General features: G+C 43.2%; 1 protein-coding gene across 3 annotated transcripts; it reads left to right on the top strand.

The window, feature by feature from the left end:
• Positions 1 to 414: 414 nt before the first annotated feature.
• ano5b (anoctamin 5b) lies at positions 415 to 23,978 on the top strand. Of its 3 annotated transcripts, XM_056607269.1 has the most exons (21): positions 415 to 756; positions 5,316 to 5,360; positions 8,562 to 8,626; positions 12,302 to 12,406; positions 13,362 to 13,430; positions 13,845 to 14,129; positions 14,469 to 14,588; positions 15,548 to 15,663; positions 15,777 to 15,911; positions 16,117 to 16,222; positions 16,506 to 16,566; positions 16,965 to 17,116; positions 17,290 to 17,364; positions 17,706 to 17,934; positions 19,002 to 19,180; positions 19,380 to 19,477; positions 20,044 to 20,174; positions 21,097 to 21,302; positions 21,961 to 22,163; positions 23,040 to 23,145; positions 23,446 to 23,978. In XM_056607269.1, the coding sequence occupies exons 1-21, from the start codon at positions 681 to 683 to the stop codon at positions 23,818 to 23,820; spliced, it is 2,937 nt and encodes a 978-aa protein (XP_056463244.1). In that variant the 5' UTR covers positions 415 to 680; the 3' UTR covers positions 23,821 to 23,978. The 3 variants fall into 3 exon arrangements, with proteins under 3 accessions (XP_056463244.1, XP_056463245.1, XP_056463246.1); XM_056607270.1 differs by lacking the exon at positions 5,316 to 5,360 and having other exon boundaries at positions 416 to 756; XM_056607271.1 differs by lacking the exons at positions 415 to 756; positions 5,316 to 5,360 and adding an exon at positions 7,541 to 7,717.
• The last annotated feature ends 989 nt before the right edge of the window (positions 23,979 to 24,967 follow it).

Genomic DNA, 24,967 nt, shown 5'->3' with positions numbered 1-24,967 from the left:
TTGGGATTTCGTTATATGAATAGCTGTCCGGTTCTTTATTAAATATTATTCTACTTTATGTAGGCTAGGCCAATTACATTTGCCTTGTAATATAGCAGTCTATTTATGCGGCACAAAAAGTGCAATGCAAAAAAGACCCACTTGATGTCCTCATCTGCTAATTGTTTGGCGGTAAGATTTATTGCAGACAACTAGGCCTATTACTATATTAACAATACGCATGAGTAGGTTTTAGCTTCCTAGTTGTGGATCATTCAAATATGTAGTAGTATGTATTAATGTCAGTCAACATCTAGAAAATATATACACCTTTAGAATACGTTGGATAATACTGTTATCCATGCATCAGGTATGCATGCATCATACATGCTCTACTCCTGAAACCAGTGATTTTTGCCGACTGAAAAGTTGCCACTCCCCTTTATCTTCTGCCGCACGTCTCGAGTAACGGTAGCGAGCTCCAGTGCCATAGTGACAGTCACAGGACGGCAATAATGTTAATACAAAACAATGCATATCGACCTAAATCAAAGTAGAAATATCTGAGTGGATGATTGATGATTCATCCTTACCCAGTGGTCCCGTACACCGTGGTGGCATCGGGCGCCGCCGAATCGATTAAAGTGTCATCTGGACTCTTTCCGACTTTCCTGAAAAGGTGAAAGCTACAGTCGGCCAGTATGCAACGAATAACGGGAAAGGAGAGGGACGAAACCTCAATCGAGTTGAAGAGCGCGGAGGATTCACAGACAACAGGTAATTAAGAAAGCGTATTAATGTACACAAATAATCTCGTCAGGTGAGTAAAATGCCTTATTCTTTATAGAAAAAAACACTTCTGTGATTGATTCGATTCAATTAGGTTAAATTGAATTATAGTTAGGTGTATTGAGTTAACCGCACGCGTGGGCTTGCATCTTTCTAATTTAATCTCAAAATTAAAATCATCTCGCAATTGTGACAATTTATGCACTTAAATTGGCATGCGATTCTCACGATGCGTGATGATGACGTCATGGTAAAATAGGGCTACCTATGAGCATAATAGGAAGCATGACAGATGTTTTGATTTTAGCCATACAAATACCCTCCTGATGCTATCAGCCACTTCCTTTTCGTGATGGGTTTGTATCGTACCGAGAGGTCATAACTGTGTTTCCTTTTGGTCTACCCTCTACCTTTTGGCCCTAATGTGAGGCAACATATAACATTGTCTATGTTTAGACCATATTTAGCAACAGTCTTTTCACTGTTTCGAATTAACAATCTGCAGACTATAGTCCATTGGTTGTGATATGGTTCTTGTTCAGTATATTGATCAAGAACCGAGTCGAGTGCTTTCTTAAGAAATATATCCATTATCCTTTATTTCTTAGGAAAGCAGTAGAAGTGTAGTTTTAAATGTGGAAATTGAAATGTTAGATTCTACTTTTGAGGTCACAAAGTGTCATTTGAAACTTGACGCATTATAATTAAGAAGTTGGTGCTATCATGATAATGGAGCTTTGATTTCCCTGGTATCCATATTGGTAATTTGCTTCTATTAAAGTTTCTGTTGTTGGCACCCAGTATCCATAAGCAAAGTGAAAATAAATGTTTTCAAGTACATCTGTAGTCAATCTCTGCTCAATCAATTAAAAAACAGCTTGCCTAGTGGGTAGACTCCAGTTGGACCCAGTGAAGCTCAATCGACATCTCATGCCATAATTTTGACACGCCCAGTCAATCCTGGAAAAATCTCTGATGAGCGAGTATATCCGTTTTTAAATAGCGTTTTATCATTGTAAATAACATTTTTTCTTTAGTTAACTTTGATGGATGGCAAATCAACTTTGAAGTGGTTGAAAAAAATTAGATCCCATTTGAATCTGATTGGGATTTGGATGACCCCCGACTTTAAATAGTTTATCCTAACAATGTTACATAAACCAAATGAGCATTTGTATCCACTAAACAGAGACACCGCCCTCAACCGTGAGGAACTGAAATATACAAAATAAGCGGAAGTCAATTTAGTATTACGTTCTCTTTCAATATTCGTAGCTGCACCCACTAGCTAACAGCTTAATTATGATGTACACAGCCTCATCCATGGTTAGCCCGAGAGCAGTTGATAGACTCTCCAACCTCATCAGCTTTGTGAAGGACCTTATCAGGCCGACCACACGGCATATGTCAAGAGGACAGGAAGGGGTCGGTCAACATGCCCCCCCGCCCCACTCCCCTCTCTACCGTCCCTTCCTGTTCCCTGTTGTCCGTACAATGCACAATGTTGAGCTACACCTGTGTTTTTCCTACTATAAAAAACAGCCCTTTGCCTTAGAAGAGGAATTTGCATACTGACAGCTTCATTTACAGTTTGGAAGGATTGCAATGATTTCAGCGGCCACACTTGTTATGTGTGTTGTTTTTATTGTTTATTTCTTTACTAAAGACTGGATTGGTCTGAAGCGGCAGCAGCTGCCGGTAGTCACTGGTGGACCTCTATGAAATGGCTCCTTGTTTATCTATTAATTTCCCCCAATCCTTTAGAGTGCAGTGCGATAGAATGCCTTTATCGATCAGCAGGCCCTCTACAGGGATGCTACGGGGCCTTGCCCAAAGGGCTTCAATGAGGAGCACTGTTTTGCATCCTATGCTGATATAGTCCAGGGAACAATGCTATTATATGGGTTACCCTTGGGATGGGTTTTTACCTAAAGCAATGTGTTTCTAGCATTGCTGTCTAGCTCATAAAGTGATTGCTTGACGGCAAACGATCCCTAGAGAAAAGGGGTTGCTATGGAAACTGGTCAAATAATTGCATTACACATTTGACGGTTTTGTGCGATAAATGACGTGAGAAAAAGCATGCAGACCACTTGTGACCACTGAGATTCAATTACAGAATGACTTTATAATGATGATACAAATAATATTTATTTTGACTTTTTGAATACTACAAATTGTTTTGGTTAAAGGTTCAGTGACTATTTTAGTAATTTAATTTACCAACTAGCGGTGAGGTTGTGGATTGCATCCCACTGAACACCCCTTCCCTTCCAATGACTTCGGTGGCCTGTACCTCACCATGGTAACTGTGCATGTTGAAAGACATGGCAGACGTTGGTGTACTTAATAGCCTATTACATTGCTAAAATCTTCTCTTCTTGCATCCATTGTGGTTAACTACATGCATAGATCAATAATTGGCGCTCTCTGTTGAGTGTATAATTATTCATCTCGATAGAAGTCGGCGCTTCAACCCGGTTCGAAAGACGGTTAAGCTTATCGGACACACAGTATAGCAGCAGGGTGTGCATTTCAATATTCAACATCGCTCATTCTAATTTCCTACACTAACTAACTATGTTAGTTAAAATGGGTCGTAGCCATGGGGATAACACGCCCCCCTCAGTGAAACAATTCTTATTTTCATGGGATTATACACTTATACAAATATGCGGTGGGTACCAATTGTACCCACTGTACCTTTAATTAAAGTCCCTGTAACATAAATACACTGTCATAAACAAAAAACAAAACAGCCAATAGTGCTCTTTATGTTAATTAATGGTAGGGCACTAGTAACAATAGTTGTTGAAGAGTTTAATTTTAAATGTCATGCTGATATAAAAAAAAATTAAGAAGGGAAAAAAAAGTCAGAATGTGCAAGGCGCGATTGGTCAAATGTGGTCTATTCAAGATAAGGCAGTATTATCTATTCTCTGCATGCCCCTGCACATGCAAGCCTAGTCCTGTTGCTCCGCCTATTTTTAGGAAATGTTAAGAAAATCCTCCCTTCTTGAACCGTTGTATCCGGCAGATAAGTTAGAATAAAATAAACACATTGATGAACACTATATTGAATTGAGAGATGACATTCCATATAACCCTAATGTCACGGATGAGGGGTGATCCTCAGCTATGTTTAACCCTTTCCCGTTCCCAGGGATGTTAATAATATTAGTTGAAGGAATAATTATAATTATAAGGATAATAGCAGGAAGAAACATTTCTATTTTATTTTCTGCTAAGGCATGTGAACCTGTCAGGGTCCTGTCAGGGTGAAAATACTGTTTGTGTGTGGTGGTGGGGGCTGGGGTGGCGGGTGGGGGGCAGTTACATAGTTAATTACATTACAGTCTGTATGATTATACAATGAGCTGCATAGAATACAGTGTGTATAGTAACATAGTGAGTTGTTTTGAATACAGTGTATATGGTTATACAGTGAGCTGTACAGAATAAAGTGTGTTTATATAAATAGTAACGTTTATTAAATACAGTGTGTATGGATACAGTCAGCTGCATAGAATACAGTGTGTGTAGTTACACCGTGCGTTGCATTGAATACAATGTGTATGGTCAGTGAGCTGCATAGAATAATGTGTCATGAGGAGTTGAATTGAATACATTGTGTATGGTCAGTGAGCTGCATAGAATAATGTGCACACAGTGAGTTGAATTGAATACATTGTGTATGGTTGGTTATACAGTGAGCTGTGTTTAATGCAGTGTGTGGGGTTATACAGTGAGTTTCATGGAATACAATGTTTCAACAGTGGATTGTGTTTGATACACTGTGTATGGTTATACAGTGAGTTTCATAGAATTCAGTGTGCATAGTTACACAGTGCGATGTATTGAATACAATGTTTATTATATACAGTAAACTGAATGGAATACAGTGTGTATAGTTAAAAAGTGAGTTGTATTAGACTGTGTGCATGTAGTTGCATCATCTTACTAATAGAAGCTCTTTCACTACAGCCTAGGTTGGCTGTCACGTGTGATTGAGATCTGGAATTCCTCATCAGCAGAGACAAAAGAGGACGCGGCGGGCAGTCAGCAGTGGCCGTGGGCAGAGCTTTGCTGACAGAAAAGATTGCTGGCCCACCAGGGTGGCATTTTAATCTGCGGTGATCTGAGTGAGAATAGCAATGAGGCTCAGGGAGGGCAGGGAGGCTTGGGGAGTGGCTGTAAAAGCTTTCATTGTAGGCTGTCCCATGTGTCACAAAAATAGGCATCAATGTTGCGTGAGTCAGCGAAAGCTGATTGCATTTAAACCTCATGTTTATTAAATTAGCCCAAAACATGCTATAATAACAGTTGGAAGTTGAGTGTTCCACTTTTAACCTTTTTTGGGTGGTTTGATTGTCTTATCTATTTAAGGCCTCTTTAAACTGGCTGTTCTTCACCTCTACTGGCACTTAAATAAACATTGTTTTACACATTTGTTTTCCTTATACTAGTGCTGTTCATTTGCAGTGTAAACATACCACTAATAGTGTATCCAATGTCTATATGTTGTCTTGTCTGTCTCTACTATGAAGATGACCCAGATGCCCTGACAGCATTCAGGATTATTCTGCACTCAGGTACGGGCAGATAAAAGGCTTTGTGTGACGCCTGTCTGTCCGTCCGTCCGCCCGTCGCTCCACTCTCACCACTCCTCTCCCTCTCCTCATCCTCTTCTCCTCCTCAACTCTCCTCTCTGTCTGGACTTCATGCCCTGTCCTCTGTCTTGGCAGTGGCACTCCTTGTTCCTCGTGTCTGTGTGCTCATCTGACACTAGCTTGTGTTGTCCATCTGCTTTATATGTATGTATACTTCATAACCTGCTACTGGGATCAGTGATCGATTGACGCCTGGCTAGAGAGAAATGCTCATCATCAAGGCTGTGTCTCAATTGTGAAGTGGTTTATTTTAACCTTGATTCCTAAGGAATGTTCTGTGTTAGGTCTAGGTACCAAGTGAGAATGTTTCCTGTGCTTCCGACTACATTAGGATATTGATATGCTGCCATATAACCTACATCTGACACCTATTTAGAATGCATCCTTGCAATCGAGAGAGAGTCTCATTGTATGCTGGAAGGACAAAGCTCCTTCATTGATTTGCAGGAGACCAATGGAGCTATTCATAAACAAATAACCACAGTGCAAAGACTTTCACTGCAGGAGCAGAGAACTGAATAATTAGAAAAGGGCATTAAAGGTGCAGTGTGTAGGATTTAGAGGCATCTAGGGGTGAGATTGCAGATTGAAACCTGCTGAATACTGCCCCCTCCTCCCTCACCTCTCCTTACCTCCCTTTGCAACGACGTAGAAGAGGCTACAGTGGCCAGTTCTGGCCTGAAATGTGCCAGTAGGTGTTTCAAAAAGGATGAATGTGTACAGACATATCTATACGACAGTATAGAGTAGCTATCACCAAGCATCGAGTAGCACATCTTTTCTTACTTTGTATTAGTATATTCCATTTCTGCCAAGTCTGTTCTGTTCGATGACACTAAATTCTACACATTGCACTTTTAAGCAGGCATAAAGCAGGTATGTTTTCTGTAGGGTAAGCCTTGATCATTATTCATTTCCAAGGAAAGTGCCGCCGCACATTGGTCGCAAATTTGTCGCCGTACATCTGTGTTCAATGTAATATGAACAGTTGTCAAAGTCTTTTTGTGACCAATATAGTCGACAGTCGAGTAGAGAGGAACCACAGCCCTGTCATGCATTGTCTGGGTTAGATATGATTCATACTGTCACTGCTACTCCCAGTTGTGCCTGTCTTGTCTGTGTGTTTGTGGCTGCGCGTGAGTGCGTGCATGCACACGCGCTTACACGTGTGTGCAATTTGTGGATGCAGATTATACATTCCTGACTTCACATTCCTTCTCCACTTCCGACTCAATGACAACGTCAGTGTCTGATTTGTGTGAGTTCTGTCACTAGCGGTGCCAGCTCACCATCCGAGGACATGATATGCTTGCATCATAGATCTTAGGGGGCAACAATGTCTCATTAGAGCTTATATAACGACTGTACCGTTAAAGGTTCAGGATAAAGGTTCACGACTGATTGGCAAAAGTATATTATAATATGAATCCCCAAAAAATAGACCACCTGACTTGAGAGTTAATGCATCTAAAGTGAAGAGTGGTTGTTTGTTTTACAGATTTTCTTTTAGCAATTTTAGATGAACAACATTTTAGGTTAGGGATAGAATACATTCCGATTTATTTGCCAACCATTTTTCTCGCTACCAATATGGGTTTGATAAACATCTTTCCAATACATCACTTTAACCAGGTACTGCCTAGTCCTACCGCCTGAATGGTTTAGTTTGTCTAAGGACATATCCCCTAACACAGTGTTTGCCCTCTGCTGCTGTTTGTCTTATGCACACTCTGATAACTGAACATTGACAGCTGGAGTGAGACCAAAGCTAGTTAACAGGAAAAGTCCAGACTGTATACCCTAGTCATTCCCCAGTGGCTTTGTAGAAAAAACCCATATGTGTCATCTGTTCTCTGACGAATCAAGGGATTCCTTAACCCTGTCTCATTTCGTCCTTCCTTTATGATAAGCTCTAGTCTTATCAAGGATAAGCCAACTCCTGATTGGCTCAAAATCCCATCCATCTTTGACATTGCATCCAATCCGTTGGTGGGGCGGTCCTCTTGCATGGTTGGGGGCGGGCCTATTGATGAAGACGCTTGGGGGGTTTCTTCTTGTGGTGAGGGGAATGAGAGAATGTGGTATGAAGCCAGCTACATCCTGACTCCTCCCCCTCCAGTGATCACTGCAGGGTCTTCCAGCCTCCCCCACGGTTTCCCAGCAGTAAGACATTTCAAGACCAGCTACAGAAGCACAGTCCCTACGCAGGGCCTCCTGCTGCACCAGAGCTGTGCAGAAGAGCTACTTGGATATTGGATTCCCTCTGTATGGGGAAATGGGTGAATAGGACTCTCTCTCTCTCTCTCTCTCTCTCTCTCTCTCTCTCTCTCTCTCTCTCTCTCTCTCTCTCTCTCTCTCTCTCTCTCTCTCTCTCTCTCTCTCTCTCTCTCTCTCTCTCTCTCTCTCTCATTCGCGCTCACTTGCTCTCTCTCTTGCTCTCTCTCGCTCGTTTGCTCTATGAGTCATGTTTGCTTCACATACCAAAGAGAACTCACCGAAATTATGGCCTTGAATCCCTGTTTCTGTTTTTCCAGTTTTAGTTTGACACTGCTTGAACTAATTAGGAAAACATGGTGTGGGTTTCACAGAGTTATGTCTTCGCTTCCTGTTTCCTTTCATGAAGCTTTGCTTATAAAATGTGTTTCTGTGTCTAACAATAAAGCAGGCTTTTACCTTCTTTCTACCATGAATTAGTTTGTATCAGCAGCACTGATTACATTTCTGGGATCATACGTATGTGTGCTATACCTAATGCTAAACAGTTTTGCATATCATATTTACATATTCACAAATGCCCCATTTTGATCCAATGCATGGTAACATTTCATGTAGGCTTACGGAACCATTAGTGGATACTACTTTGAAACTTTGAGCTTTTGAACTGTGATTACAAATGGGACATTCCTCACACTTGTGAACAATCAATGCATTCCAACCAAAGTGCTATACACAAATAAGCGTGTGTGTGTGTGTGTGTGTGTGTGTGTGTGTGTGTGTGTGTGTGTGTGTGTGTGTGTGTGTGTGTGTGTGTGTGTGTGTGTGTGTGTGTGTGAGGGTGAGAGTGGTTATTTCAGTGTGCATACATGCATTGTTGGAAACACTGACTGTCTGGCTCTTTTGCAGATGAAAACAATGGCCACGGCATTTATTTGTCTGACCGCGGGAGTACACTGCCGGGACACACAGAGGTAAGTCTCTTGATGCTGTGTGGCAACAGTTTTGTTTCAGTAGCGACAAACACACACACGACACACACACACACACACACACACACACACACACACACACACACACACACACACACACACACACACACACACACACACACACACACACACACACACACACACACACACACAGAGATGATCTGATCTAAGCGTCTTAGAGTACCAGATTAAGCGCTATATAAATTTCATTTATTATTATTATTATTATTATTATCTGTGCCGCGGTTCACCTTGTTTAGGTACAGTGTCAGCCTCCTCTAGCCTGTCCATGATGAGGTTGAGCCTGGTGGCAAAGTGTCAGCAGGAGGGCTGGCCCCACAGCTTAGCTGCAGAAGCTCCCCGATCCTTTGGCCTCCCCCAGAAGTCCACAAGGCAGAAGTGGAAGTCCCTGATGCAGTTGTGAATGTAACCACATCCCAGTCGGCCTGCACGCCTCACCTTCCTGATCCCCCTGCAGATTAGACTGAGACTGCAAAGTGCCCATCTTCCCTGTGTGACCAAGCAGAGATAATGTAGAAGTAATGGTGATGGTTAGACAGTGTACTGGGACTGAGGAGACTTACATGCTTGGCCAACACACAAGCACTGACAGTCTCTGTTTTGTATCCAGGAAGATAAAGGATTAGATTAAAGACTGTTGGCTTTCAGAACACCGATGTTACTGCTGAGTCACCCAAGACCTGCGCCTTCTTTAGTAGTAATAGCATCTTCCTAGACATTTGGACATTTTCCATCTGTACCAGGGAGGTGTGTGGCCTTTATCCAGAAGAAATAGGCAATGGGAAATAGTGGTTATATCTTTTATCTTGGGAGGGGACCTTGGTAGAATCTTGTTTTTGAGAAAAAATTCAGTTACTTAAAAAAACGACAAAAAAACAAGGAAGACCACATTATCTGCAAGGGGAAATTGCAGAAACCGCAGTCTGCTTTGTTTTTTTCTTTGTAAGTCACTTCGTGGAGATTTAGTTATTTTTGAAGATGTCCAGGATTGAGATGAGGAGGTTAATAAGTACACCTGGCTCCATTTAATTTAAGTAGATATTCCAACTATATATTACGTATAGCTTGTTCTTTGTCTTCTTAATCTGAAAATCAAAACATTTGAAACATATAGACACCTTAATAAAGCAATTACAAACAAACAATATGTAGAAAGACATAGTAATTGCCCATATAGCATTGGGCAATCAGATAGCATTAATGATACATATAGCATTAATTGTAATACAATTGCAAAGCCCAGTGTCTGCATCTTTTCGGTTACAGGGAAATGTGATTGGGTTGTCTTTTTAGGGATCAAATTAGTTAAAATATTTTTTTTAAATAATTAATTTATATTTTTTAAAAATATATAGGGAGCAGGTCCTCTTCCAGAGGGCATGCCAATTTGCACCACCATGTTTCTATAGCCTAGAAACGGATAAATGTCTCTTGAGATGATGCATTTGAAATGAACAGTCATAATTGCAATCTTACTTCTAAGCCTATTAACCTCTTCATCTTGTTGTGTTACAGACTAAAGACTAAAAGCAAAACATAAATCTCTTAAGGGATCTCATCACTTTACACTTGGTTACTTGATGCTGTTGAAGACGATCATCAGACGATCATCAGACGATCACGCAAACTAGGGATGGGCATTTGAAGAAATTTCCTTGATCGAGCATCGCTAGAGTTATCGATCAATTATCGATTAATCATTAACTTTTTTCTAGGCTATATTGAAATCCCCGTTGGTAGAAAATGCAGCATGTTTTTATCAATGAAATCTTTATTCCAACAATAATGTATGGGCCAACATTAATACAATACAGTTAACTTGAAGACCTACAACTGTTTAACAGTTTTAATATAATAAATACAGGCATTATAGGTTATAGGCCTATGCGGCGCTCGTAAAGTCCGAACAATGCGCTCTTAAAGGTTTGCAAACGATGCAACAAGACTAAATCTGTAGCCTATTCCAATTACAATAAGTAGCCAACTTATCGGACAACAATAATCAAACAAAGGCAGTAGGCTAAAAGTGGGCATTAAACGGTATAACTGTTTTGAAAAAACGGGGGGAAAAAGGCCGACATATAATGCCTATAGGCTGCAGCCGGCGCGCGGAAAAGGCTCGCAACAAAAAGATGAGCCACCCATTTACAAACAATTGCATGAACTAGTCTATCTAAAAGCATTACCTTATTGAACATATATAAGGCTGAACTTGTTGCTAAAATATCACAGTTTTGGCAAAATGTAACGACTCCAAGAGGCACCAAGCCGAAAGAAAAGCGGAGCGAGAGACAACACATTAAGAAAAAAAAAGAGCGACTCACATACGGTGGTGACTGTCCCTACTGTCCATAGCATAACTCCAGCCTACATATTTTTGTTTCGGAATATAAGCATGTTAACATGCTCGCGGGTCAGTCGCGAACGCAGCCTTGTAACTTTCAGTCCAGCAGCAGAAAACACCCGCTCTGACGGGACCGAAGTTGCGGGGATGCAGAGGTATTGTCGCGCTAACTTTGACAGGAACCTTCTTCCATTCACTTTCCACCAGTCGGCAGGGTGGTATTTCTCCCACATAGTGATATTCAATTAAATGCTTCAAGACTCACAGTATGCAACACAACGTCCTTTTGATCGATAACAATATAAATTGATCGACGCATTTCTTAACGATCGATTATCGAGCATCGATTAAAAATGCCCATCCCTAACGCAAACATAGCTTCTCATACGTTGTTGGAATGAGGGTGGGGGGTTGTGTTCCCTCCATCTTCCCTAAATCCTACACACTGCACCTTTAATGCGTCGCCCCCATCTTCCCTAAGTCCTACACACTGCACCTTTAATGCGTCGCCCCCATCTTCCCTATGTCCTACACTCTGCACCTTTAATGTGTCGCCCCCATCTTCCCTAAGTCCTATACACTGAACCTTTAATGTGTTGCCCCTATCCTCCCTATGTCCTACACACTGCACCTTTAATGTGTCGCCCCCATCTTCCCTAAGTCCTACACACTCCACCTTTAATGTGTCGCCCCTATCCTCCCTAAGTCCTACACACTGTACCTTTAATGTGTCACCCCTATCCTCCCTAATTCCTACACACTGTACCTTTAATGTATCGCCCCTATCCTCCCTAAGTCCTACACATTGTACCTTTAATGTGTTGCCCCTATCCTCCCTAAGTCCTACACACTCCACCTTTAATGTGTCGCCCCTATCCTCCCTAAGTCCTACACACTGTACCTTTAATGTGTCCCCCCTATCCTCCCTAAGTCCTACACACTGTACCTTTAATGTGTCGCCCCTATCCTCCCTAAGTCCTACACACTCCACCTTTAATGTGTCGCCCCTATCCTCCCTAAGTCCTACACACTGTACCTTTAATGTGTCCCCCCCATCTTCCCTAAGTCCTACACACTCCACCTTTAATGTGTCGCCCCTATCCTCCCTAAGTTCTACACACTCCACCTTTAATGTGTCGCCCCTATCCTCCCTAAGTCCTACACACTGTACCTTTAATGTGTCGCCCCTATCCTCCCTAAGTCCTACACACTGTACCTTTAATGTGTCGCCCCTATCCTCCCTAAGTCCTACACACTGTACCTTTAATGTGTGCCCCCTATCCTCCTGCCAGACAGATAAGCTACAGCGGAACAGGGACACAGTGTTCTTTAGGGACGGCGTGCGGAGGATCGATTTTGTGCTATCTTACGTAGAAGACAAAGATGAGAAGAAACCGGTAAGCGTAAGCACTCTGATGGATTCCAAGACTTTTGTTTACTGTACTTGTTTACAGAAACACCATGTTAACCAGACCACTTGACACCTGTGCTTGTCCCTGCCCACTATCAACTTAAAATAAGGCCTTCTTGTAGAGCTGAAAATCACTACTACTGTATGTAGCCCACTACATCACTATGATTTCAAATAAGTGGTTTTAGGGTTATTGTTTTTCCTGTATTATAAACACTGACTATAATTAGCATGTCCGCTTGGGTAATGTTATTTCATGTCTTGAAAACTGTGGTTACCTCGGCAACCACGCAGCACAGGAAGCATGATAGGAAACCCCTGAGGTTTGGGTCGCTTCGCACTCTTCATCATGGCTATCATGGTGCTAGTAAATATGTTGAATTAGTCTCTTGGTCTGTTTAAAAGTTTGGTGAAGTAATTATTTCATTGCCAGCTATGACTGCTTTGCCTGTTATGTTGTGCATTTGACAATCAAATAACTTGACTTGACTTATGATACACCTAGCTAACCTATCCATCTGAGTTGTATGTTCAGATCTGTTATGGGCCCCCACTTGCCGCACCTTTTGAGAGGGTCCCTGGGTACCGCACAAAGCTCCCAACTGCTCCTTAGTGGTTTCATGGCCCTGATATAGAGGCATCATTTAAAGTTTAACCAAACTTGACTAGGAAGAAAGCAGACCACGGGTTGAGCATAAAAACCATACAATCATATGTGAATCATGTGACCGAACAGTATGCTCTTGTCACGAAATGAAGGAAGTCCCATTTATATTTTTGGTTATTTACAAATGTAATTGTAGGAATTGCAATGGCAGATTCAAGACATAATTCCATAATTTGTGCATGCTTTTAGTATGCATGCATTTGTGAGTTTGTGTCCGGGTGTTTTACATGTTTGTTGCCTCTGGCTGTCTGCCTATCCGTCTGTCTATTTATAGGAGAGAAGGAGGGAGTTTGAGGCGAACCTCGAGAAAGCAGGGCTTGAACTGGAGACCGAGGACAGACGCGTAAGCAATCCAAACATACAGTTGTGGCGCCATCTAGTGGAATAGTTATGATAGCATACCATGCGCATTCAATTCTTTTCTTAAAGGGATGGTCAAATTGTAATTGTCGATTTATTTGTTTTCCTAATAGGATTCATCCTAATCTACAAATATAACAATGTTCTACAATATATAACAAAAAAATCAATGACAAAAGGTTTATTTTACACATACTTTTCCACTATTTATTGCTTATATATGTTTTTATATTGAATATTTATTATAAATTCAGTATTTAATTTCTTTCTTTATTTTATATTTTTGTATTGTTATATTGTTCATTTAACTTTACTTTTTATACTCACTGCGCTAGAATACTAAAATAACTCAAGAATTCAATAAAGCTATTCCCTAATTTCTGAATTGGATGAGCAGGACTCGGACGATGGCCGGACGTACTTCCTTAAGATCCACGCTCCTTGGGAGGTTCTGGCCACCTACGCTGATGTCCTGAAGATAAAGGTCCCTTTCAAGCTGAGCGATGTTCCTCACGCCCAGGACGTCCCGCTCGGGTGGCTGTCGCAACCCTTCCGTCTGCCGGAGAAGATCATGCGGCCGCAGCCCGACTACTTCACCACGGCCTTTGATAAGGGAAAGACAGACTTCTTCCTCATCAACGACAAAGACTCCCTTTTCCCGCCCTCCACCAGGAACAGAATTGTGAGTAGTCAGGAACCAAGTAGGGGATCCGAAAACTGAAATGTTACTGTGAGTAAATGTAATTAGACACTCAGCGTTTCTGTGAGTTTACTTCTGACAATTGTCTAGTGTTCTTTATCATGATCTTAACTCACCTAAACACCTAAACACATAAACACATGTTTACACTGACTCACACAAACACACGCACACATACACATACACAACACACACACATATATTGACACATACATAACCACCCACAGAAGTGTCACAGAAATAGTTTTCACACCACAGACACACACACACACACAAAGCATTTGTGAAGAAACCTATCGTAATAAAAGTGTGTGTGTCTAGGTGTTCTACATCCTGGCTCGCTGTCCGTATCAAAAGGAGGATCGGCAGGAAAAATACAAGAAGGGGATCAAGAGATTACTCAGCAATGGCACCTACACTGCTGCCTTTCCCCTGCACGACGTAAGACTCTTTCAGCTAGGGTCGGCGATTTGGAAAAATTAGAGGAGGGAAAAATTAAGAGATTATGATCATGAAAGCATCCAACCAAGACACACCCACCGCTCCCTACAGGCCTTTATTCAAAGCCACTCCTCTTAAACACGTGACTTACTCGCTAGCTTTAGCAAGAGGTCTGCATATCCTTTTGGAAGACCCCGGTCATGCGCAATGAGTGCACGGCAGAGTAAGCGCAGGTAGCCGGGGAGGTACATATGTACAGCTAGGCCACACAATCATTTCATTTTGTCCGAATAAAATGATTGGACAGGCTTATTACAGGCCTGTGACAGCCATAGACACCTGATCTTTCTCCTTTTTTTGTCAGACCATTTGTTTTTTTTTAGTTCGGAAGCAAAGAGAATTTCAATTAATATCGGACTTGTTGGTGGTATTCAAAAAGTAAGCAACGATACTGTCATGCTGTGCGTCGAGTATTTATTAAAAGTATGATAAAAGCTAATATAGTCCCTTAAATATGTGCTTTGTTTTTGGATGGGCCATTGAATCGTCAGCATCCAACCCTTGCTTAACGTTAGCGGGAGCTATCAGCATCCAACGCTGCAATAGCCAGAGACGGTTTCACGTCACTGTGCACTATAAGCCACATACGTAATTCCTACTTTTACACTGTACGTGCTTCTTATTGTATGCATCATATGCTGAGATACAATTCCTGTAACTCATTCCCTTACGCATTCATACACTGTATACTTTATATACTGTTATACTAGCCCTGAATCTCATACTAGTGTATATTATGTTCCATAATCTTACAGCATTCATTAGTTTATAGCCCACTCATACACAAATCGATATATCAGATCATAACAGTTAGGATTAGAAAAGGGGTTAAAAAAAAGGTAGTCCATATCACCTTTTCCTGAAACCCTCCTCTCTCTATGCCTTCCTGTATCTCTCAGAGTCGCTACTGGAAAGGGGCAACAAATCAAGAGTGCGAGAGCGAACGCTACAACCTCTACAAGAACTGGGCCCGCTTCCTCGTTTTCTACAAAGAACAGCCTCTCAACCTCATCCGGTGAGTGGCATAGGACCCCTATCTGCCCATACCGAGACAGTGAGCCGGTAATGTGCTACTGGAGTCTCTGTGAGACTATGTCAAATGTTGATGTTAATGTGCGTGCCTTGCAGGAAGTATTATGGAGAAAAGATTGGAATCTACTTCGCATGGCTGGGCTTCTACACTGAGATGCTGTTTTTCGCTGCAGTCATGGGTGTGATTTGTTTTGCATATGGTTTGCTCAGCTACGACGACAATATATCCAGGTAAGTGCCACCAGGGGGCATCAGAGGACTGCTTTTGAAAATATGTGTTTTTAAAACTCGACTTAAATAAATGTACCACTTTCTTGACAAAAAATGTTACACAAAGTTAGATTGACCATATGTTTTTCTTTTTTATATTTATGCCTGAATATGTGATGATTTTTATGGTATAATGAAAGATATCGTCCTGTTCATATAATTGCAGTAAAGAGATCTGCGATCCCAGCATTGGTGGAAGTATCGTGATGTGCCCACTTTGTGATAAAAAGTGCAGTTTCTGGAAGCTCAACTCTACCTGTCTATCTTCCTGGGTAAGGCAACTCTTTGGGAGGGAACGAGTTTAACTGGTGAAATGTCAGCATTTTAGCAGACACCATTCAATCAAAATATCATTCAAAAACCATGCAAAATTCAAAGTCTGTAGAATGAACTGATGAATTAATCACTGAACTGATGAATGGATGACTACAGACTCATTAGAACTGTGTGAGAAGTGTCTTGCTGAGTGTGCAGAGTGTCCTGCTGCCAGCAGCCAGCGTGTCGTCTTCTCCTCGTTGCTAAGCCACTTACCTGCTGCCCCACTCACTCTTCCAGCAATCCCATCTGTTTGACAACGAGGGGACGGTGTTCTTCGCCATCTTCATGGGGATCTGGGGTAAGTGTCTGCCCACGATGCTGTCACTACGTTTAGCCTGTCACAGCATCACATTGAGAGGAGAGAGGACAATCTACATTGAGCAGAGTGGTGCATCGATACACTTTACACAATACATTGTCACACACGCACGTACACCCATACTTTCTGTTCCTTCCAATGGCTAAATAAGTGGTTGCATATAGTTCCCTGTAGCTACCTATAGCTCTACCTGACAAGATGTGTTTGGCCAAGGCAAGATTGAGACGATTTGGCTTCAGGGGCCGATGGAAGAGTGACTCCAGTAAAATCGTGCGTTTCCCAAGTCACTCTGTTCCTGGAGTTCTGGAAGTGAGCAGAATTGGTTGCGGGGGCCGGGGGGGGAGAGAGTGTCTCCAGTAACTCATGTGTTTCCCCAGTCACTCTGTTCCTGGAGTTCTGGAAGAGGCGGCAGGCCCGCCTTGAGTACGAGTGGGACCTGGTGGACTTTGAAGAGCAGCAGCAGCAGCTGCAGATGAGGCCTGAGTTTGAGATGAAATGCACTCGCAAGAGGATGAACCCGATCACCAAGGTGATCTTCTCTCTCTCTCTCTCTCTCTCTCTCTCTCTCTCTCTCTCTCTCTCTCTCTCTCTCTCTCTCTCTCTCTCTCTCTCTCTCTCTCTCTCTCTCTCTCTCTCTCTCTCTCTCTCTATCATATGGATGCAATCTGTCTCTCACACAATGTCACACGACCTACCTTTCAGGAATCGGAGCCGTATCTTCCAATGAGCAGCAAGCTTGCTCGCTTCTGCATATCGGGCACCACCGTGCTTTTCTGGGTAAAGTACCAGCATACAAACCAGTGTGTGTGTGTGTGTGTGCGTCTGTGTTTGTGTGTGTGTGTGTGTGTGTGTGTACGCTAATTCAAATTTGTATATCTAAAGTGTACCTCCTGCTGTGACACCCACATCTCTGGGATTTATGAAGTCCTATCTTCCATTACTTATCTTAGTTTAAAGCTCAATAGCTCTAAAGTGTTCACCCACGCACGTGTTGATTAACTTTGTGTGTGTGTGTGTGTGTGTGTGTGTGTGTGTGTGTGTGTGTGTGTGTGTGTGTGTGTGTGTGTGTGTGTGTGTGTGTGTGTGTGTGTGTGTGTTTGTGCGCATGCTCTCCACAGATGTCCCTGATCGTTGCCTGTATCATAGGGGTGATAGCCTACAGGCTGGCTGTGTTCGCGGCCTTCGCCAGCATCATGAAGGACAGCCCCACCAGGAATATCCAGCTGGTTGGGAACCTGATCACTCCACAGCTGGCCACCTCCGTCACCGCCTCCTGCATCAACTTTGTCATCATCATGATCCTCAACTTCTTCTACGAGAGGGTGGCCGTTTGGATCACCGATATGGGTAAGGCTTGGGTAAAAGCTCAAACGACCTTCGTCTGACCTGACTCTCACGTCAAAAACTGAATTTCCCAGTCCATCGAAAAGAAAAACGGATGCCTTCGAATGGAACGAGGTCAATCTGACCTCCAATGGACCTTATTATTCATCTCCTGAACCAGTTGTGCGTGTCGGGGGAGCACAGAATCAACGGTTTCAATTGAGTTGTGGGTCCCAGACGATCTGAAGCAGACTCTTGCAGATCCATGAAGGAGTGCATAGAAAACCCAAGGAAAATCACAGAAAACGATCAGGGCCACGGAAGCATCTGGTTTGATTTTTGCCCAGCTTTGAGAAACGTGCAGCGCAGCGCTGCATGAACAGCAATGTTATTTATGATTTCCTGAGTAGCCTAAGCCATGTTCTTTCACGAACATGTAACATGAACATGTAACATGTAACACCCACTCACTCTTCCAGCAATCCCATCTGTTTGACAACGAGGGGACGTGTTCTTCGCCATCTTCATGTTATTTATGATTTCCTGAGTAGCCTTAGCCATGTTCTTTCATGAACATTTAGAGGTTTATTCACCTTTGAGATTGTATTAACTCAGTTGATCAATGTATAGCACAATAAATAGCCCCTTAAAAATCAAGATGGCAAAGATGTGGCCAATTAATATTATTGCCGTGGCTGTTTTTGGCCTTGGCAACTTTAAGCAAAGTGCCATACTTTTGATTTTATGCGAGTGTAGAAATCTTTTGATGTAAGACCCTGGAGAAATTCTACGTCCTACCTAAATGAAATAGTGGGGGCTGCAGGTCACGATGCAATGATTTAAATATGAGCTCCTCTCCATGGACAGGATTTTGTGAAGCTTTTTTTAAATGTTATTTCTTTATTTTCTTCTTCTTATTATTATCTTAGCTCCAAGTCCTGTAGTCACACACAACCCTTTCCAACTCACTATGCATCCCGCAGAAGAAGGAGAGGTGTTTCCGAAGGAGAGGTCGAAGGCACAAAGATTATGTATGGAACGCACATCGACGCTCCTTAAAAATGAGCTTGTTTTGTTTGTCCTCTCAACAGAGATCCCAAAGACCCACCTGGAATACGAGAACAAACTGACCATGAAGATGTTCTTGTTCCAGTTTGTGAACTACTACTCGTCCTGCTTCTACGTGGCCTTCTTCAAGGGGAAGTTTGTGGGTCACCCTGGAAACTACACGTATATGTTTGGCAAGGAGAGCAGACTAAGGAACGAAGAGGTACAGAAAACACGAAAGGAAAAGCGATTTCATCCTTTCTTTCAACCTAATTAAAGCCATAATTTGTATTCATCCTCATCATTCATTGAAGTCTGATTCGGACCAGCGGTAAACCTATTATCCTTTGCAGATGGATTATGTTTGTTCTAGATTGTGTGTGCATGAGAAGTTTGACGGCCAGTATTTGTCTGTGTGTCAGTGTGACCCAGGGGGCTGTCTGATTGAGTTGACCACCCAGCTGGTCATTGTCATGGTGGGAAAGCAGCTGTGGGGAAACATCCAGGAAGCACTGCTGCCGTAAGCACCACACACACTGTCACCCACACACCTCCACCCTGTCACCCACACACCTCCACCCTGTCACACACACACCATCACCCCGTCAAACCGACAGCTTCACCCTAGCACACAGCTTGTCCCTGTCACACACACACTGTCCTGTCACACACACACACACACACACACACACACACACACACACACACACACACACACACACACACAGACACACAGACACACAGACACACACACACACACCCACACACCTTCACCCTTGTCACCCACACACTTTCACCCTGTAACACACACACACATTCACCCAGTAGAACACAAATCCTCACCCTGTCACACACACAGTTTTCTTTGCAGCACATAACCAACCAAAATAAATTATGCTTATTTCAACAAGCTAGCATTCAAGCTACAGTTTTACATTTGTGTTTCCTCTTCCTAGAAATGCACAATATGTAGCGTGTGTTTGTGTCTGTTTGTGTGTGTGTGTGTGTGTGTGTGTGTGTGTGTGTGTGTGTGTGTGTGTGTGTGTGTGTGTGTGTGTGTGTGTGTGTGTGTGTGTGTGCGTGCAGGCTGATGCGCAACTGGTGGGGCAGCCGTAAGGGGAGGCATCAGCCTGAGAACCAGTACAGCCGCTGGGAGCAGGACAACGACCTGCTGAACTTCACCCAGCTGGGCTTGTTCTATGAGTACCTGGAGATGGGTGAGGCCCCAGCCGCGTGAGGCCCAAAGCACAGGGACGCAAATAAACAACATAGGCCTTTCACACATGCACTGTATGCCGGACATTCTCTGGATGATAACGCAATTGTCAGAGTCCGGACAGGCCCCTTACCAGGCCAGGCCCCTAGTGTATAATCCAGAGAATCTGAGAAAACACAAGGAGTGAGTGGGCTTGTTGCTGACGTGTTGACGGCGTTTCTATCCTGCGACTGGCACGAAACCGGGTGCATCGCGCGTAGTCGACGTGTTCTCTTCTTGCGTGCCTTTGCGTTCCGACCTCTTTCTGTTTTCCAATCTTCTGTTGATATTGCGGATATGTGTAAAATAAATGCAATATTGATATCTCTGCAAAAAAGAGTCAGCATTACGGAGTTGGAAGCCTCAGCCGCGATCTTTGATATGTTAAACAAAACACTGCGACTTCCGCTTCATACTTTTTGCGTCACGTCCTGCCTCCTACGCGTGGAGGCGACAGCCCTCGCCTAAGGCATACAGAGTATCTCCAGTGGGTGTGAACACGTCTGATGCGGCTTATCTCCAGTTGTGTGCTGCATGTCCGAAATGGCAGCTCCGGATCATCTCCGTACCTGATTCTCCAGAGTTTATCCAGAGTTCATGTGTGAAAGTTCTATGAGAGAAGAGAGCGGTAAAAATACAGACCCGCTGAATCTTGTTCGGTGTGCTTTGCTCCATTAAAAATGGAGCAAATCACTACTGGGATGCGCTACAAAGGTAAAACCTGATTACAAGATAGCTGGGGGATAGGCAGACACAATAAATCCTATGATATTATAATCAAAGCCATGCACGTGGTCAATTTAGTTAGTTTTATCCTTCTGTCTGCTTTCCTTCACCATTGTTCCCTCCTCTTCTCTCCTCTCCTCTCCCCTGCTTTCCTACAGTGGTTCAGTTTGGTTTCATCACCCTGTTCGTGGCCTCCTTCCCCCTGGCTCCTCTGCTGGCCCTCTGCAACAACATCCTGGAGATCCGCGTAGACGCCTGGAAGTTCACCACCCAGTTCAGAAGGCCCGTGGCCTCCAAGGCTCGTAACATCGGAGCCTGGCAGGAGATCCTCAATGTCGTGGCCATCTTGTCAGTCGTCACCAATGTAGGTGGTCATGTGTGTATGGAGTCTTTTTCATGAAGTGGGATTGTAGACGGGTTTTGAAGCACACCCCAATATAAAACCAATGTCAACCGATAACCATATCAATGGTCAAAGTTATGTTTGTTTTGAATTGGCTATGTTAAAAGCAAAAAATAATTATGTGAAAATAAAATCTTCTTAAGTTTTAAATGATTGTGTTTAAAAAGTATTTATTTAAGTATTCAAAAAATCAAAAATTCTTAAAAAAGATATCAAAGGTTCGATCTTGTTGAATATGTTAATCTCCAATTATAGTTGTGTTTGCAATCACTCACATTTACATTTTCATTTACATTAGCAGAATCCTTTATCCAAAGCGGCTTACACCCATTCCTATACACATTTACGCACCTTCACACACCTTCACACACCGACGGCAGAGTCAACCATTCAAGCCAGCTAGTCTGGTGCAGTTAGGATAAGGTGTCTTGCTCGAAACCTCAACACTCAGGTAGGAAGAGCCGGGGATTTAACTAGCAACCCTTCCACTTACAAGCAAATCCGCTCTGCTTCCTGAGCTAAGCCGACCCTTTGGGTAGAAAATAAATGGTTTGTGTCTCAGGAACGTTTCCTCTTGCGCCTCCGCTCAGTGTTGTCGATCTCTGTTCTTCTCCACCAGGCGTTCATCGTGGCCTTCACGTCGGACATGATCCCGCGCCTGGTCTATCTGTACTCCACCCACAACGAGGACGAGCTCACCATGCGCGGCTACGTCAACAACAGCCTCTCCGTCTACAGCATCTCCCATTTCCCCCTGGACAGCATGCCCGAGGACGGGGACAGCCCCTCCTGGTATTCCAACTCCTCCATCACCACCTGCAGGTGGGTGTGTCCTCCTGCCCTCGGACGCTATGGGCCTCATTCATCGGGAGTGTGTCGCTGACGTCACGCCGTATTGGAAGCGCCATGTTTAGAGGCCGCTGCCTCTGGGGTCTGTTGTTTCTGTCTCACAAGTTGGCGCCAGGCGTGATATAATTTCAGACTCCTTAATAGCTTTCCTTAAAAGCGTTTGCTGGATGGGGAAACTGAATGTGGATCCCGCCATTAGGTTCTACATTTAGTTTCCCCCCCCAGTAAGTGTCTAGAGCCAAGAAGTCTGTTCGTTAAATAATGTGAAGGTTATCATACAGCTCTTAAAACAGTGACTCAAAGGGCTTAACAGCCCCACATTATACGAAAAACTGTAACCCTAAAGCCCAAACTCCCAAAACCCAATGGAGGAAACCTTGAGAAGGACCCAGAAAGAGGGATACCTCCTTCCAGGGAATGGTTTGGAGCGCAGTAGGCTTCAGTCTTCCAGACAGACTGTTTAGTCTGTGTGGTCAGCAATATGGAGATTTGATACATATCCCCTTACTGAGAATTGGCACAACTCAATTCATTATGCATTCTGAAATAGTGCTGTACTGCACTTTTACTATCCTGTCTTCAAATAAAAAGAATATAACCTAAACAGCAATCGATAATACGGTAAAATATGACACAACTGTAGTGTGATCTTTAGTACTGTGACTGTAGCACTTGAGATAAAATACAATTTTGTTGAATATGCACAGACTGCAAATATTGATATTGTTGTTTTGAGAAATTATACTTTCGGAAAACAGTATCACACTGTTAGTCTTTAGGTAATCTTTCAAACATATGAATATTTTTACATAAATTTTGCGTGCTGACACATGGATTGGTCCTTCCCAGGTATCGTGACTACCGCTACCCACCTGGCCACCAGAAGCAGTATAATCATACCATGCAGTTCTGGCACATCCTTGCAGCCAAAATGGCCTTCATCATCATCATGGAGGTATGACCCCTAACAAAATATAAATAACAATAATAACTTATAATAACCTTATGTACATTGTTGCAATTCAGTGTGTATCTATCTTTATCTCTTCTTGCAAACTTGTGATTCGACTCTAGCCCTATTTGATTTGACTATTTGACTATTATCCATTTCACTTGTAGACTAGTAGTGTAATAACGTAAGACCGGTGGGTTAATGAAGCATTGAAGGCATCAGCGTTGCATGCACACCGAGTGATGAACCTCTGCGCTCTCAGCGACTACTGACCCTCTGCCACCCCCCACCCCCCACCCCCAGCACGTGGTCTTCGTTGTGAAATTCTTTGTGGCGTGGATGATCCCGGACGTGCCGTCGGAGGTGAAGGCTCGGATCAAGCGGGAGCGCTACCTGATCCAGGAGTACCTGCACAACTACGAGGTGGAGAAGCTCAAGCTGCAGCTCTGCCTGTCCAATTTCCCTGTCCCCGCCAGCGCAACCCACACGTGCAACGCGACCAGCACCGCCAACACAACCATGACCAACATGGACGCCTGCTCAGAGCTGTGCACCGAAGTGCTCTGTCCCCTGGACACAGACGAGACGAAGGCTGAGTGCCCGAGCCCCTCTCCCTCTCTCCCTGGTTGGAACTCCACACTAGAATCAAGAGACATGGCGGGGGACGCGACAGCCTAACAGAGGATAATGCTGCCCAGGGGGGCCTCTAAGGGGCTTGCACACTGCCCCAACAAACACCAACCTTTAACTGTAATGCCGACGTGCGCCATCAGCGATTCTAAAAGTTTGTCAACAACAAACCTAGGCCCAATCCCATTTCTACCCCTTACCCCTTCCCCTTACCCCTTCAAAACAAGGGGGAGGGGTAAGGGGAAGGGGTAGAAATGGGATTGGGCCCTAGTCCTTGCCACTGCCAACCACGACCAACGGATTCAGCTGCCCCAATGTTGGTGTCTGTTGGTTTTTGGGCAGTGGGGAAGCATTGAGATGCGACCGGGGTCTTCTCTATGTGAGGGGGGGTTGGGATCCTCCATGGGAAAGGGGGGGGGGGGGTTCAATGGCGAGCCTTTCGTTCCAGTTATAGTGGTGAAACATGTTTATTTTATAAATGAGTTAAAGGTTGCTTCAATCCTATATTAGGATCAGTTTAGTGATGAAGAAATGTCGTGCCCTGCTCGGAACCACCCCAAGTATGTTCCAGGTAGAATGAACCACAGAACTGTGCTGTCGTAGTAGCGGGTTAAGTTTGATGAGATGGCGAGTGGCTGGAGCAGAGATTTATAGCGGATTCAACAGTATATGATGTATACTATCTACTAAAATAGGTATTGTCAGATCTAAGTTGCCTTTGCTATTGCTCTGAACACTTAAGATAAAGTGTTATGTGTTAAGATTTATAATATCATGATGTCATTGGAGAGCTGTGTTGTGCATGTGATCATTGCACCGGCTGCCTTAGGGATGTTCATATCTGTTTTGTGCTCTTATTGTTCTGTTCTTTCAAATAATTAAAATCAATCATATATCTCCAATTTTGCACGATAAAAGTTTAGAGTTTATGTAAATTATGAGAGTTTTACACAGAGAAAACTTTCAACTTAACAATTCTGTTATTGTCTGTCTTCACAAAACATATTATTTGTGTTCCTGAATCATTAATTAAATGATTTGTATCTTGATCATATGCTCAAGTCCTGCACTCGCTCTTCAAGATTAGAGTTTTACTAAATCTTACCTCAAAAATAATAATTATAACTGTTGAATCAGATGCTGCACTAATCCAATTTAAAGTGTATTGTAATAGTTCCACTCAGATCACATTCCA

The sequence above is a fragment of the Gadus chalcogrammus genome, chromosome 14, assembly GCF_026213295.1.
Source record: "Gadus chalcogrammus isolate NIFS_2021 chromosome 14, NIFS_Gcha_1.0, whole genome shotgun sequence".
NCBI classification, from domain to species: Eukaryota; Metazoa; Chordata; class Actinopteri; order Gadiformes; family Gadidae; genus Gadus; species Gadus chalcogrammus.
The sequence above is the reverse complement of the archived record's forward strand: the minus strand, read 5'-3'. Positions and strand labels throughout refer to the sequence as shown.

Bases quoted from the DNA above. Each gene is read 5' to 3' on its own strand.
- ano5b (XM_056607269.1), top strand. From the start codon at position 681: ATGCAACGAATAACGGGAAAGGAGAGGGACGAAACCTCAATCGAGTTG. The intron at 17,365-17,705 runs GTAAAGTACCAG...TGCTCTCCACAG, and splicing joins GCACCACCGTGCTTTTCTGG to ATGTCCCTGATCGTTGCCTG. The intron at 23,146-23,445 runs GTATGACCCCTA...CCCCACCCCCAG, and splicing joins CCTTCATCATCATCATGGAG to CACGTGGTCTTCGTTGTGAA.